The sequence below is a fragment of the Corticium candelabrum genome, chromosome 22 (assembly GCF_963422355.1).
Source record: "Corticium candelabrum chromosome 22, ooCorCand1.1, whole genome shotgun sequence".
NCBI lineage: Eukaryota > Metazoa > Porifera > Homoscleromorpha > Homosclerophorida > Plakinidae > Corticium > Corticium candelabrum.
Genome location: NC_085106.1, coordinates 2,342,068 through 2,356,814, shown reverse-complemented (window position 1 = coordinate 2,356,814; position 14,747 = coordinate 2,342,068). Strand labels below are relative to the sequence as shown.

Sequence of the window (14,747 nt, the reverse complement as noted above, 5' to 3'; positions counted from 1 at the left end):
GCTGCATTTGCATCTCCGCTAACCAACTATACATACGGTCGCCGGGTCGTCGTGTCGTCGAACGACTACTATACTTGAGGCCCGGAAATCCGGGCCTCGGGTAATCATGTCCCTAGGGACATGATTAATGTTGACCGCAAGGGGTGGTACCATACCAGACGTAGTGGTGATGGCGGCGCATCCGGGGCTGCAATCCACACTGCGTCTGGGGCGAGGCTATGTGACTCCCGTCACTCACAGTCATTTCTTGTGATTATGCTGTGATTTCCATCCCAGTCATTTCTTGTGATTCCACTACGATTCCCATTTCTTGTGATTCTCCACAATTCTTTACGATTCTTCCGTGATTCCATGGATGTGTTTCACGTGGCTCTTTGTACTTCCATGTGATTTTCTGTGATTACATGTGGCTCGATCGCTGTGATTACTTGAATTATATTTCACTGTTTCCTTTACTACTGTCTTCATGGTTTCCAGTGTGTTGCTAGATTTCCCTGACATATCAGTGGCGTCGGAAGCGTAGCGGCTGGGGCGGCCATGGCCGCCCCACTTTTCAAAAAGTGGCTTTCCGCCAGCAGCTCATTGCCGGTAACTTCCGTTGTTAGTTGTGCCGATTAAATAAGTAATATATTTCTAGCATTCTTACGAGACAGCATGAATGCGAGCGAACGTGCGCTAGATTGCTTGCTGTACAGCGCACAGGCGCGTCCGTTATATGCACGTGATCACCGCCACGTGGCCTTTCAGAGACTCTGATTGGCTGTGTGGAAGGCGTGGCTAAGCTGTGACGACGAGAATGGGTCAACTGGATACGTGATAAGTAGGGCTGCAGGGCCCTAGGAGCTGCAAGTCGGTGCGACCAGAGGCTCTGAATATGCATACGTGTACAACTAGGACCACACCTTCGTATGGTAGCGCACGCTAAATGATTACGCCTTCTAACGCGCGTTAGGCCGCACCACTTTTTAATTGCTTCCGACGCCACTGCATATAGCACGTACGGTTTATGTCTCTATTATAATAGTATATTTATCTTTTGGGGTTTTTCTAAAACAATGTATAGACTTGAAGTATGTCACAGCAAGTCCTACAACAATATCAATTAATTTTTCTAGACTATAATTCCCACATTGTGGTAGAGTGTCTAGATGTGCCAGCTGTACAGTAGTCAGAGTAACTACCTCATCAGGCCTGCGGCTCAAGGTCTGTTGCAAGATCAAAGAACTGGAGATGAAACTTCGTCAATTTCCAGTACGCTTGTCGTATTCCATCATCTGGAGCTAGATGTAGGGGTGGTGAAACGCAGTCACATAAGTGAGCATAGTTTCCATAAAAACATCTCTAGTGATGACATCACATGACGTAAACTATTGCATGTTTACCTTCTTCAAAACTAGCAAAGAACGATTCGAATTTATCAATTCCTAAACGATTTCCCCGGGGGTAGGGGTGGTGGCGCACGGACGAACGGACACTCAGAGTACACCCCTTTGACGCATTAGAGAAAACTCGCTCGCAAAATATAGTATTTGTTCCAGACACAGTCACTGGCATTGAATGTTTGGCACTCGTCTAATCGTCTATTGTTAGTGGAAATGCGTAAAATCGTTTTCTTTGTTGATTCGTTGCTACGAGATGTAGACTACCAGTGTGTGTGTGTGTGTGTGTGTGTGTGTGTGTGTGTGTGTGTGTGTGTGTGTGTGTGTGTGCGCACCTAAAACATGGACACACACTGCTGAGTAGATGCAACTGCGAGTCTCACGTGATTGCTGCTGCCTACACACACGTACTCATCTCAACATGCCTAGACTAGACGGTTACTTCATCTTCCTTCTCTGTGGACTGTCTTCCATTTCTGTTGCCGACTTCCCAGTTCCTTCAGAATATCCAGTACATGCAGTAACACAGTTTCATTACTTCAGTGCATGCACGATTGTTTAATTAATTAATTACATCAAGTAATATGTTTTATGGCTTGCCTTCTCAGCCTTTCTCATGGGATACTGTTCCAGTGTTTTGCCACATGTGTAAGCCCCAAGGCCTCTTTAACGACACTGAGCTTGATTTCATCAAACGATTTGCAATGGTGACAATTGAGAAAGGGCAAGGTCTCAATCAGTCTGGTTATGCAGAAGAGAAAATGATTGCTGCAGGAATGCAAATCAAGGTAATGCTAAGAGTCAATAAATAATTAATTAATGAAAAGTCATACGTTGCAAGTTGTTGTCATGGCAACAACAGCCTTTGTATTGTACGTTTGTCTGCGTGTCTGTTTATCATGCATACTCTACGACTTGCTGCTTGCCTCACTACCTGTCTGTCGCATTTGTTTGTCTTTTGTCTGTCTGTTAGCTCAGTCTCTTTGTTGTTTATCTGATCTCTAATATGCTCCTTTCTGTATCCATTGTAGAAAGCAAACTCATCCATTTGGACACTGTTCTATATGAATGCAATCTTAGACTGGCCATTCTTCAAGCTGCACGACATTATGCTAAAAAATCCCGACTACTGGATCAAACACGACAATGGGTATAAGCGACACAAAAAATAGGACACATGCATATGTAACTGGTGTGTGTGTGTGTGTGTGTGTGTGTGTGTGTGTGTGTGTGTGTGTGTGTGTGTGTGTGTGTGTGTGTCACAGCGTGTGTATGTGTATGTGTGCATGTGTGTGTGTGTGTGTGTGTGTGTGTGTGTGTGTGTGTGTGTGTGTGTGTGTGTGAATAAAAATGAAGATATTTCAATAGCATAGTGTTATAAATACTGAAACAGGTTATGACATTGACATTCTTCTTCCTCCGTATGTGAAGAACTGCAGTGAAATTTTCTGGTGATTCCTCGTTTCCTCAGCCAGCAAATGGCATGCTTGGATTCAATCAGTCGAATCCCAATGTTCGAAAAATGTTTACAAGCGACTGTGTGAATGCCACCAGGTTTGTGCCTAAAACCCCGGGCTATTAATTCCTACTGGTTCACGTAAATCCAAATACTTTTACAGATCAAAAGCTTTTAATGGCTGTTTCATTGATCGTGCTAATTGGGCTTTGGATATCTATAATGCAAATAATACTCGAGCATTACACGGTGTCAGCAGGTAGATGCAGACCTATACTGATATTTCTTCTCAGTTGCATCCGTGTTTGCTATTCTGCTATTGCCTGTAGAGCCAGAGTGAAGGAGCTAGCAGACGGTCAAGTTAAACTATTAGAAGAACTACAGGTACTATGCATGATCTTGTGTGATACAATCAAGTATGCTCCACATGCATTGGACACTATCGTTACTGTGTGTGTGTGTGTGTGTGTGTGTGTGTGTGTGTGTGTGTGTGTGTGTGTGTGTGTGTGTGTGTGTGTGTGTGTGTGTGTGTGTGTGTGTGTGTGTGTAACTTCTGAAGAACATTAGTATCCTTTTCATATCAACACATTAACAACGTTATCTTATATTGTCTAACTCATCCTTTTGTCAGCCTCGCATCTGGTTGACCTTTTTTGTATGTTTGCTGCCTGTCTGTCTGTTTATGAGCATGGACAATGCAATTATGCTCACAACTGCTGTAAATACAATAAAATGTAATATCGTTCAGTTTCTCCAATTTTGTTAAAAATTATCGTTTCTATTCTATTGTAAACTGCTTGAAGAGGCTAACAAACTAATAAACCTCATCACTTTCTATTCATTCTAGAAATAAACGTTTTCTAAGTTGCTCCTCCAACAATCGTTTTCCTGGCAGCTGCTGTACTATGCATCCACCTGTCCATGCCTGCCTGGCATTCTAATTCAATTGTGCTCGGTTTTGTTGTCGTGTGCACTACTGACTATTCATGCAGTATTACTTACGTCTTAGCTACATACCAATGCATCCATTGCAGCAATAAATTTCATATCGTTTGATCTCATTTAGACTGGAGTTACGTCGTCGGGTTTGATTATGGCTAAAGATGTTGGCAGAAAGGCAGGATTCACTGACTGGTAAAGTGTAGCATCATGTGTCTACGTAATGACCACTACAAGTCATTACTCAATAGTAATGGGCCGGGTAAATATTAATTCAGGTTTGTGTCAAATGTGAGACTAGGCCATATGTCAACTCCATCTTCTTAAGCGACTGCTACTGCTGTTCTGACAGCTGCGCTGATGATATTGAAGCAGCAATCAATGCAACCAAGCGAAAACAAGTATGTTGATCTATACATTTCAATCATATTCTGCACCCATTTATATAACCAACACATTTGTATCCGTAGCTCTTACAATGTCACGTCAACGGAAATCTCAACTCACAAGATCAATTCACATTTGCCCTTGCCACTTTCCTTGTCGCAGCCGGAGAACATTCATATTTTGCCTACTCTCATGGCTGGTATAAATAAATCAGTGTACACGTGCACATGGGCATGTATGCACAAACACACAGTGACACACACACACACACACACACACACACACACACACACACACACACACACACACACACACACACACACAGCAACACACACACACACACACACACACACACACACACACACAGCAACACACACACAGCGACACACACACAGACAGCGACACACACACACAGACAGCAACACACACACACACGCACACACACACACACACACACACACACACACACACACACACACACACACACACACACCAGTAGTATATGTCTGATAACATGACAATTCCTTTACCTACAGGTTTCTGGAAGGCTATGGTCTGAAGTGGTGGCCAGAGTACAACAAACCATTAGGACCACCAGCAGGTCCAGCCAAACGCACTGGTTCAGTTTACGAGCGTTCGTTTGCTAGCGGAACTCACGTTTGGCTGGACATCAAACAGAAAAAAGCAAACATAACCTGGGCTGGAGATATCAACTAACTCAATCGACAAGGCTCTGTTAAGTAGTCTATGCTTTTGCTGGTTTATGTGTTGCTGTAGTTGTGCGGCTATAAGTATGTCAGAGGTAGTTGTTTACACAGTCAAGCACATTTTAAAAACCACAAGCATTGCAGCACCGTCGATGTCCAATGACATATACTTGTCTCACATTCACCATTTCATATACAGTTTAGAGAAAACGAGTCGCAAAAATTGTGCTTTTCCACACTCCTGACTAATTATGACAATTTGCAAATGAGTCCATGTTGAATTTCCATCTGAATAACGCCGACTGCAAAAATTGCATACAGCCAATGGTATACATACGTAATATCGGCAAACTTTGTACACAAGGCGATTGCACAAAACTGTGCAATATTAAGAATCTCATTAATTAACCACACAAAACTTTTCATGACCACGTGACCACTCGCCTCGCCTCTATCTGATTGTTCCTCACAACTGCACATCACGTACTTCACTTACGACCTGCGATGCCTTCCGAAGAGCCTGCAATGGCCACAATCAGTTGACACCTTATCGTTTGAGCAATAATCATGAAAACTCACTGCAAGCATTTCAGCCGCCTCGGTCCGTCTCACTGCAATTTGTTCAGATTCTTCTAGAAGTTCATCAAATGCCGCCTCCTAGATAGAGTCAGCCGGACGGGGATAAGATAAAATAACTGCGTGGTTCATAGCTCAATGACTGGCCTTATAAAGAGCTCCAACCAATTCACTTTGAATTCTTTCCTTAACGTGATTCACAAGAAAATGCATAACCGCCTTAGGTATACTACAATAAAAACACACAATAAAGTTTGACGTCATAATTGGAATAATGGAGAGCCAGCTAGAAATGTTCGAGTGACAAGTATATACTATAAGGTATCCATCTGAATGTGCACTCAGCTCTAGGATTTATGCCCATGATTGTTATTGTAAACTTGACTTGAACAAGAATTTGTATGCAAGTTACACCCGAACTCTCAAATTGGACACGTGAGAGCAGTCATTCATTCGCTACCCCACATGTCATGGCAGCGTCTACATAAAACTCATGTCACTATATAAAACTAAAATATTTAATAGCTTCTTAATTTTGTATTTTTGTTAATTAATTTTTTATGTTTACATATATACTATTTTTTATGAATTATTTTTATTTTTACAAATATTTTTATTAATAAATTGATTTTTACATATGTTCTTATTTTACTAATTAATTTTTATTTTAAGATATGTTTTTATTTTATTAATTTTTTAACATGTCTTTATTTTCATTAATTAAATTTTATTTATAGATGTTTTTATTTTACATATGTTCAGTGTACAACAAATCGGTTGCCCGGGCATCCAGGACAACCAAAAATATGTCTGAGCAACCGAAATAGCATTGTCCATAGACAACCTTACGATTAATCCAAGGACTAACCCAACTGAAGCTGTGCACATTACATTAATCCAAGGACTAACCCAACTGAAGCCGTGCACATTACATGGTCCACCTGTTCATCTGTAGCACTCGAAGCCAATCCTTCCAGTTTCCATATTGACCACTTTGTCCTCGTAGTACCAAACGCCATTTACCTCCAAACGTCAACTACTCATTGCAGAAGAAAGTTTGAAATTGCAAGTGAACGTGATTTATCAGACAATGATCAGTCAACTTCAAGTGATGTCCCTGAAGTAGTTAGTAGACCAAGTGCACCACAACAGAAAGCAGTGACGGTCTTTGAAGTGTCAAATAAGACCAAGACGTCAAAGGAACACACAGCCTACCCTATTTCATGTTTATGGAAAACCAGAGTAATGACCGGGCAACTAAAAGTTTGACGTATGGTTGTCCAGGGACTACTTAGAGATGAGAGAATTTGTCGTACACTGATGTTTACATTTTGTATTAATTAATTTTTTATTTTACAAATGATTTTGTGTTTAGTAAATTGATTTTTACATGTATTTTTATTTTATTAATTCACGTTTTATCTTTACATGTTTTTTATTAATTATTTTTATACTGAAACTTCCCACCTAAGTCCAATTCATTAATTAATTTAACAAATAATTAATACCTGTCCTGAATATTCTTCCTGACAATTAGAAAATACGACCTAATCAGACTCACTAGACAAGAGAGCATTTACTACAAACAGCAGCCAAATCAGTCAACAAACGAACAACCTACCAATTAATTCAACCTCCATTCTCTGCTTACCGGTCAACTCAAGAGTCCCAACTAAAGACTGAAGTTCCAAACAACACTCACTATCTACAATGTCACCATAACAATGTTTCAGTATCTCACAACCTTCGTGTGATTGTCAAACGGATAGTCGCTCTGTGGAGGTTTGTCCACCGATGTGCCGCTTGACAAAGCAGCACCCGTCACCTTATCTGCTTCATTCTCTGACTCAGCCACCTCAGCAGCTTCCTCCTTTTTTACAGGCTGACTGCTAAACAGCCGAAATCCAGTAAAACTGCCTTCGGACTTTACACCGGCTGAAGTCTATTGCAACACAAACGTCAGCCTTGCTACTTGTATGTAGGCCAGACCAACTAAATTTTTTGATGCTCGGATATTTGGACACAAAACCTAAACTGACCAATCAAAATAAAAGTAACGATCATGTGACATTTTGAGTATGTGCAGTTTTTGTTACACTGCATACAAATGTGAGATAAAATGAACACGAAAAAAGATGATACCAAGCAGAACACTAGCAGTCGCTGGACAACATGCACTGTTAACACTTGCATGGTCATTGATACGTAGCCATAAGATGTATATACTACCAAGTCATTTTACAGCAAGCATAAGTGTGTCGTTATGCCCCTCCATAATGGGCAAGTGGGGTCTTTACCCCCATCTGGGCGCCCACCAACCCGGCAGGTGAGCCCAGCGGGGTACATGTTTCCGTGTAGTCCATACGGCGATCAATGACTAGCCAATTCGATATAGATTGCAGGCATTACGGTGACCGCGTACTCGATACAGCACGCCTAGTGGATATCAACGACCACCAGGAAAGCATCGGACGTCATCGTCAACGGACCGTTCGCCAGACCACAGAAACTCCCCAACGACTGAAACGAGTCATAGTCTCATGGATAAAGCTAGAGAAACATGAGAAAGAAAGACAGACAAGTTTCACAATTTACTGTCGTCACTGGGGTTTGAACCCCCAAACCATGGAGTGGTAGCCATTGTTGCTAACCACTAAGCCACGGCGGTGACTAATATCATTGCGCATGCGTAAAACAAATTAATTTTTATTTTAGTCGAGCTCAAACTGGACTGGCGAATCCGAGCATCAAGAAATTCTATTGGTCAGGCCTTAGTGTGAAACAATGCAATAGACAACCTTCTTGTCTTTCTCTTTGTCAGTAACAGCCTATCACAAAAGCACCGATTACGAATCCGATTATGAATACAAATATTGAATGCACATACAGTCAATACAAAATAAGAGGTTAAAATACAAATAATGAATACAAAAAGTACCTTTGATTCGCTCTGTTGTGGTTTGTGTTTTCGTTTTTGTGTAGCCTGATTACAATGTTGTCAAGTTTGTATTTGTGGTATGTCCAGTTACAATCGTTTACCTCTTTCTGCATCCAGTCAGATACAACGGCTGCACCTCCAACAAAGTCGGGATGGTTTGTATTAATGTATGCCAGCTCAATACCAATTAGATGCTCCACCTAATATCATTAATTTGTTCTGATACAAAAATTCATATGACGAAACACATAACATGTGTTCACAAACGCAGTCAGGAAACAGACAACAAAAAGACAATAAACTAAGACATACATTCATATGTACAAGACAGACAAACAGACAGACAGACAGACTTGGGTAGTATCTAGTTGCTTTGCTTAGATGATGTATAATAGTTCAATGTTTGAAAATGTATGTATTGAGACAGACAGACAGACAGACAGACAGACAGACAAACAAATACCTCATTCACACCAGCAGATTTACCGTGCCAGCATGGTTTAGCACGATTCGGCTCGAATGCGTTGCATAGTGTGAACACTTTCTGTACCGTGCCAAGAGGGCTAAAAGCATGCCAGGCCAGCACGCTTCACTTTGCCCGTGCTGGCATGGCTGGGCACAGCTCAGAATGGATGCGTGCATAGTGAGAACTATACCGATCCGCAAGCGTGCTGGCGCACGAAGAAGACACATTGTACCTAATAGATTTATAGAGCGAGGAAACCTTGCAAGCTCAATTTGAAGGTTGCTGCCACAACTGAGAAACCTACAAGAAGTTGGCTTCCCAAATGGGAGAAGCCGGATACAATCACACTGGTCAGCAATGCAGAGAGAACAAGAAAAGTAAAATTATAATATAGAAAAAATAGAATAAAAAATATAAAATTATTCTAAACTTATAATATAAAAAAAACAAGACAGCAAGAGCACGAATGTGATCCAAGTTTGCTGAGGTAGCATGCGATAATGAGAAACTACCCACTGGATCTAGGTACTACATGTGAATGGGGGCTAGCATGGTTTTTATGGTGCATGCTGGCTCGGTCAAATCTCACCTCTGAGCACAGTTTAAGTGTGCCGGTGTAAACACGGTAAAAGACAGACAAACAGACAGACAGACAGGCTTGAGTAGTAGTTAGTGCTTAGATGGTGTATAATAGTTCTGTTTAAAAATATATGTAATGACAGACAGACAGACAGGCAAACAGACAAACAGATAGACAGACAGACAGACAGACACACAAACAAGCAACAAAGAAACAAATAGATGTGCCTGTGGTAATAGCAGACAGACCAACAGACCAACAAGAGACGAACGTACACACAAACAACACACCATCTGATTCGTCGGCTGAAGTCTTGTTCTCAATAGTGCCGTAACTACTTCTACAATCTTGTCATGAAGATTTCCAAATCGCTGTAAATCTCGAATCTACGCAAGTCAATCAATTAACCAATACTCCACTGTTTACAGAATATACTACATTGACTGACAAATTTGCCACAATGCTGTATAATCCTTTGCAGCTCTTCATACACAAGCTCAACGCAACGAAGACTAGGATCCTCCAGCCTCTTTATCTGCCGTTTGACTAACAGTTCGAAAGCAATTTCAGGAACAAATAGTGCAGGCCTTGGACCCTAGTACACAAATACCATTTGAGCATAGATCAAGCGCATGATAAAATTGCTAAAAATCTATCTCTTACTGTAGCATTTTGAATTGCAGTTAGAACATCTGTTGCATTCAGTCCATCAAGAGGATTAACTGATTCCAGCGTTCGACCAAACGTTTCATGAAAAATATAGCAAATTCGAGCCCCACCACATCTGTAATACAAAACCCAGTTACTTCAGCAACAGTCAGGTGGTCATTCGGAAACGTACAGTTCAGCTGTCTGGATGTCTTTTGCTGTCCCTTCTATTGTGTCACAGTAAGCTGATGCAAACTTGGTTATGGTTTGAAGTAGTTGAGGACCCTTTTCCTCGACAGGCTCACCGTAGGTTGCTAGCATAGAGTGATACTGGGAAATCATCACGTTGATACGAGTCTTTAGATCAGGTAGGCATTCCTTGATATGATGCATTAACAGCTGAAATAATGCAAGTGCGCTGTCAATAAATGTAAAAGTAGAGATCAACACTCACACCACTACACTGAAACACACCCAGGCACGCGTGCACACACACACAGTGACACGCACGCACACACACACACACACACACACACACACACACACACACACACACACACACACACACACACACAGTAATGGCAATTTATCAACAAGGATACCACACAAAGCCTATTCACTACACACATACCATATTCAATACTCTTGCTAAGTATGCCGTGCCACATTTTCCCACCAAGCCCGGATACTTTCGCTGAAAGAAAATCATTTCATCCTTGGCTGCCTCTTGTATCGACTTATTGGTATTGATATCATGTTGACTTCGATTGACGACACCAATAATACCAAGCTTGACTGGAACAACTATACAACCAAAGAAGTGATTAGCAAACACAAATAACAGAAAACCCAACAGACATTATAAGACTAGTTGCAAAGACAAAGATGTAATACAAGAGACACAGTGAACATATCAACATGGGCATTGTAAGTAAGTAATACATCACACACACACACACACACACACACACACACACACACACACACACACACACACACACACACACACACACACACACACACACACACACACACACACACACACACACACACACATGCACGCACAAACACATGCAAACACGCACACGCACACACACACATGCAAGCATGCACACACACACACACACACACACACGCACACGCAAGCATGCACGCGCACACACACACACACACACACACACACACACACACACACACACACACATGCACGCACACACACAGGCACGTGCGCGCACACACACACACACACACACACACACACACACACACACACACACACACACATTTCTTTACTTACTTCTGCCCATCAGAGCATCCATAGCATCGGTTCCACGATCCATTAGATCCAACTTGGTGCAAACACATAGCGTTCGGTTACCCTGAGGATCAACATATTTCGCAAACTTCAGCGCTTCCGACGTAGCCAGATCTTGATTAGCCGGAGTCACAGCCAGAATTATAGAATTAGGATTCTTAATGTAATTCATAACAAGCTCCCTCAATTGTCTCTCAATGTCAGCCGGTTGATCACCTACAGGTACCTACATTTTTGTAGAATTAGAGAAGCAGCTAGAATACATGACAACAAAGCAGTATGCCTTTGTGATGCCTGGTGTGTCAACTAGGGTAAGATTCAATACGTGAGGAGAGAAAATCTTTAAACTTATCGGATCTGAAGAAATATTCTGCAACAACCACGACAATTAAGTCAAACTGTGCATAGTACAATGAGGTTGTTGTGTCGTGTGAACCTTGTTTGTTCCAGATATGCGATCTGTTTCTCTTTGTATCTCGTCTCTGATTTCTCCAAAGTCTGTAAACTTCTGAAACAAATTGCATAGATGATATCCAAGTAAACCACACCACAAAGTACCATATTTCTTCAAATAGTGGCCGCAGCCTCTATTTGTAACAAGGTTATGGAACTGTGACCTCTAAACAAGGGTGGCTTGTATTCGAGGGCGGCCTCTATTTTCAGTCTCTACTTCACACCGTGACACGTTGGTACTTGAACGTCACATTTCTTCCTGTTGACACAATTGGACATTTTTGAAGGTGCCAACCGCAGCAGGTTTAGCTGTAAATGCCACAACTAAGATACCATAGGAATAAAAGTAAGATACCAGTACGGTATTACCATTCCTAATAGGATACCTTCCAGATACATATTGCTGTACGTTGTGTTAATGAAAGTATAATTGATAAACTGAGTGCGCATAATAGGATGAGATTAACGCGGAAGCATCAAAAGCATGTGATATGGGCGTGGCCAGTGATTTTGCAGACTACTGCGCCTCAATTTGTCAATTTGAGGGCGGCCTCTATTTTCATTAAGTTAAGTCTCTTCACCTATGGCTTCTAAACGAGGGAGCCACTATTTGAAGAAATATAATATATAAATTGAATATATAATAAATAAATAACCTTGTCATCCAAATGAAGGAATATCCCATACTCTTGTTCTTCAAACAAACAAACACACCACAGTTGAGACGGCATGACATGTGTAACACACACACACACACACACACACACACACACACACACACACACACACACACACACACACACACACACACACACACACACACACACACACACACACACACACACACACACACACACACACACACACACACACACACACACACACACACACACACACACACACACACACACACACACACACACACACACACACACACACCTCCATCTTCTGAATCTGGGTCAGTATGCATCAGCTGTAGAACAAGAGGCCGTCTAGTTACAATGCCAGTTCCTACAAGAAAATGACATGCACTGCTTAGACACATCGACATTGAATTGACACGATGACGTCACCTCGCGGTAAGAAGTCTCGTCCGACTAGATGTTCTAGTACCGAGCTCTTGCCACAACTCTGTAACAAAAGCAACCAAGTCAGTTTTGCGCCCCAAACAATTTCAATTAGCACTAATTCTAGACAGACTGAAACGTCAACCTGTGCTCCGGTCACAACAATCTGTGGAAGCTGAATATAGTCTCTTCCAACAGTGTTGAAGACATCTTGAAGTTTGTTGATTATCGGAATCAACTGTTCCATTTCTCGGTCACGTGAGCAATCTTTGCTAACGCGCGCTATTATATTGTTGTGTGTGTGCGCGCGCGCGTGTGTGTGTGTGTGCGTGTGTGTAAAGCGAATTTTGTGGAAGATGTTTCGTAATTTTGGTTCGTTTTCTGCAATCTTGAAGCAGCGTCATTTTACTGCGTCATCTGTTAATGGTATATTAAATAACCTTTGTCCGTTGTTGTGTGAGGGCCCCCTAAACCTGTGAGGTATCATATTATGGACTCTTACAGCTGGCGTGCGACAGTTTAGCAGCGCTGCTGCCACTCAAACTCAACAACAAGCAACCAAGAGTCGTCCTGAGGGATTTCCGTGGCGTCTGGTTGCTGCAGTGTGCGTAATTCGCTTTCCGACTGTGTCCCCGGAGAAAATCGAACTCGAGAAGAGATACGAAGAGATGCGAACACAAGAGACGACGGAAAGAAGTGTACTGAGCGAGTACGAATTAGAGCAAAGACGTCGAGCGAAAGAACAGAGAGAATACGAAGAAAGAGTAGCAGGAGAAGAGGAAATAGACTTCGAATCGGAAAGGCGACGCGCAGAACAGCAGAGCCGCCATGAAGAGGCTGACGAACTGCATGAACTGGAAGAACAAGAACTTAAGTCATTTGAACCGGCCGGTTGTGAGACTGAGTGTGACGTCCAGAACGACCGTCGTTCTTCGAACAGACGACTTCGAGACACGCTCTACTTACTAGTGAAGAAGCAGCGCTCTGAAAACGCGTGGCAAATGCCGCAAGGCGGACACGACGGGACAGAGTCCATGCGTCAGACGGCAGAGAGAGAATTACGAGAAGAATGCGGCTCTCATCTCGTGGTGAAGTTCACCAGCAATCTACCATGTAATTTCTTTGCTTACAAGTTTCCTGCAGAGCAGAAGTCGTGGGATGAAACGATTGGTGCAAAGGCAAGATGATTAACAGTGGCGATGTGTGTTGACTGAGGGTATAACTGAATGTCATTACTTTACTCTAGGTTTTCTTTTTCAAAGCTTACTATGAGAGCGGTCAGGTGGAGATAAACAGAGAAGAGCTTGAGGATTTCGCTTGGGTCACCAAGGATGAAATGAGAGATTATGTTTCGTCTGACTATTACAGTAATGTGGTGAAGTTTTTGAGCAGCTAACAAACTGAAGAAATTTTTGTATTATGTTTGGTGTGTACAGTAAATCAGCCAAAGTATGCTAGGAAAAGAATGATGAATGCCTTGGAATGTACAGTACATAAAAACGTAGTTTTTTTACTACATTGGTGTCTGAGTCATATCAGGTACCTCTACAAGAGTATATGAGTACATGCATGTGCATGTGCACTGTACAGGTTGTCTACCAAATTTATTAAGTTAAGTGAAAGTAGTAGCTACATTTAGTTACTTGGCAGGAAAACAATTATTAGCAATACCTTTCAGTTTGTGCTTCTGTCATAGTCAAGTGATTAGAGGTGGACTTTACGTATACAGCTCTTCAAGACAACTCGAAAAACCTTTGATATACAGACAAGTAGGTATCTTAGGGTCTATAAAAACCAGAACAAAGCAACTAAACTTTTTAATGATAATTTATATAA

General features: G+C 41.8%; 3 protein-coding genes across 5 annotated transcripts; 2 read left to right on the top strand and 1 right to left on the bottom strand.

Annotated features, from left to right (window-relative positions):
- The first annotated feature begins 1,727 nt into the window (after nt 1–1,727).
- On the top strand, nt 1,728–5,024 carry LOC134196979 (uncharacterized). 2 transcript variants are annotated; one of them, XM_062666206.1, is made up of 10 exons: nt 1,728–1,890; nt 1,988–2,167; nt 2,411–2,529; nt 2,811–2,933; nt 2,999–3,094; nt 3,165–3,219; nt 3,902–3,969; nt 4,076–4,175; nt 4,245–4,360; nt 4,698–5,024. In XM_062666206.1, the coding sequence occupies exons 1-10, from the start codon at nt 1,744–1,746 to the stop codon at nt 4,876–4,878; spliced, it is 1,185 nt and encodes a 394-aa protein (XP_062522190.1). In that variant the 5' UTR covers nt 1,728–1,743; the 3' UTR covers nt 4,879–5,024. The 2 variants fall into 2 exon arrangements, with proteins under 2 accessions (XP_062522190.1, XP_062522191.1); XM_062666207.1 differs by having other exon boundaries at nt 1,728–2,167.
- An 86-nt stretch (nt 5,025–5,110) lies between these two features.
- On the bottom strand, nt 5,111–14,612 carry LOC134196978 (dynamin-1-like protein). Of its 2 annotated transcripts, none has more exons than XM_062666205.1 (21): nt 14,583–14,612; nt 12,918–12,975; nt 12,784–12,855; nt 12,501–12,538; nt 11,828–11,899; nt 11,675–11,761; nt 11,374–11,617; nt 10,708–10,880; nt 10,270–10,475; nt 10,092–10,212; nt 9,877–10,023; nt 9,719–9,814; nt 8,484–8,582; nt 8,383–8,427; nt 8,243–8,272; nt 7,189–7,386; nt 7,066–7,123; nt 6,953–7,004; nt 5,592–5,673; nt 5,448–5,525; nt 5,111–5,388 (listed from the first exon to the last, which is right to left on the bottom strand). In XM_062666205.1, exons 3-21 carry the CDS (start codon nt 12,812–12,814, stop codon nt 5,335–5,337), a joined length of 1,911 nt encoding a protein of 636 aa, XP_062522189.1. In that variant the 5' UTR covers nt 12,815–12,855; nt 12,918–12,975; nt 14,583–14,612; the 3' UTR covers nt 5,111–5,334. The 2 variants fall into 2 exon arrangements, with proteins under 2 accessions (XP_062522189.1, XP_062522188.1); XM_062666204.1 differs by lacking the exon at nt 14,583–14,612 and adding an exon at nt 13,057–13,174.
- Nucleotides 13,214–14,427, top strand: LOC134197317 (large ribosomal subunit protein mL46-like). Its single transcript, XM_062666609.1, has 3 exons — nt 13,214–13,337; nt 13,416–14,089; nt 14,158–14,427. The coding sequence occupies exons 1-3, from the start codon at nt 13,268–13,270 to the stop codon at nt 14,305–14,307; spliced, it is 894 nt and encodes a 297-aa protein (XP_062522593.1). The 5' UTR covers nt 13,214–13,267; the 3' UTR covers nt 14,308–14,427.
- Nucleotides 14,613–14,747: the final 135 nt, after the last annotated feature.

Coding starts and splice junctions, on each gene's coding strand:
- LOC134196979 (XM_062666206.1), top strand. CDS start 1,744: ATGCAACTGCGAGTCTCACGTGATTGCTGCTGCCTACACACACGTACT. Junction 2,168..2,410: donor CTGCAGGAATGCAAATCAAG/GTAATGCTAAGA, acceptor TATCCATTGTAG/AAAGCAAACTCATCCATTTG. Junction 3,220..3,901: donor AACTATTAGAAGAACTACAG/GTACTATGCATG, acceptor GATCTCATTTAG/ACTGGAGTTACGTCGTCGGG.
- LOC134196978 (XM_062666204.1), bottom strand. CDS start 13,158: ATGGAACAGTTGATTCCGATAATCAACAAACTTCAAGATGTCTTCAAC. Junction 10,881..11,373: donor GGATGCTCTGATGGGCAGAA/GTAAGTAAAGAA, acceptor TTGGTTGTATAG/TTGTTCCAGTCAAGCTTGGT. Junction 9,815..9,876: donor TACAGCATTGTGGCAAATTT/GTCAGTCAATGT, acceptor TGACTTGCGTAG/ATTCGAGATTTACAGCGATT.
- LOC134197317 (XM_062666609.1), top strand. CDS start 13,268: ATGTTTCGTAATTTTGGTTCGTTTTCTGCAATCTTGAAGCAGCGTCAT. Junction 13,338..13,415: donor TACTGCGTCATCTGTTAATG/GTATATTAAATA, acceptor GGACTCTTACAG/CTGGCGTGCGACAGTTTAGC. Junction 14,090..14,157: donor ATGAAACGATTGGTGCAAAG/GCAAGATGATTA, acceptor ACTTTACTCTAG/GTTTTCTTTTTCAAAGCTTA.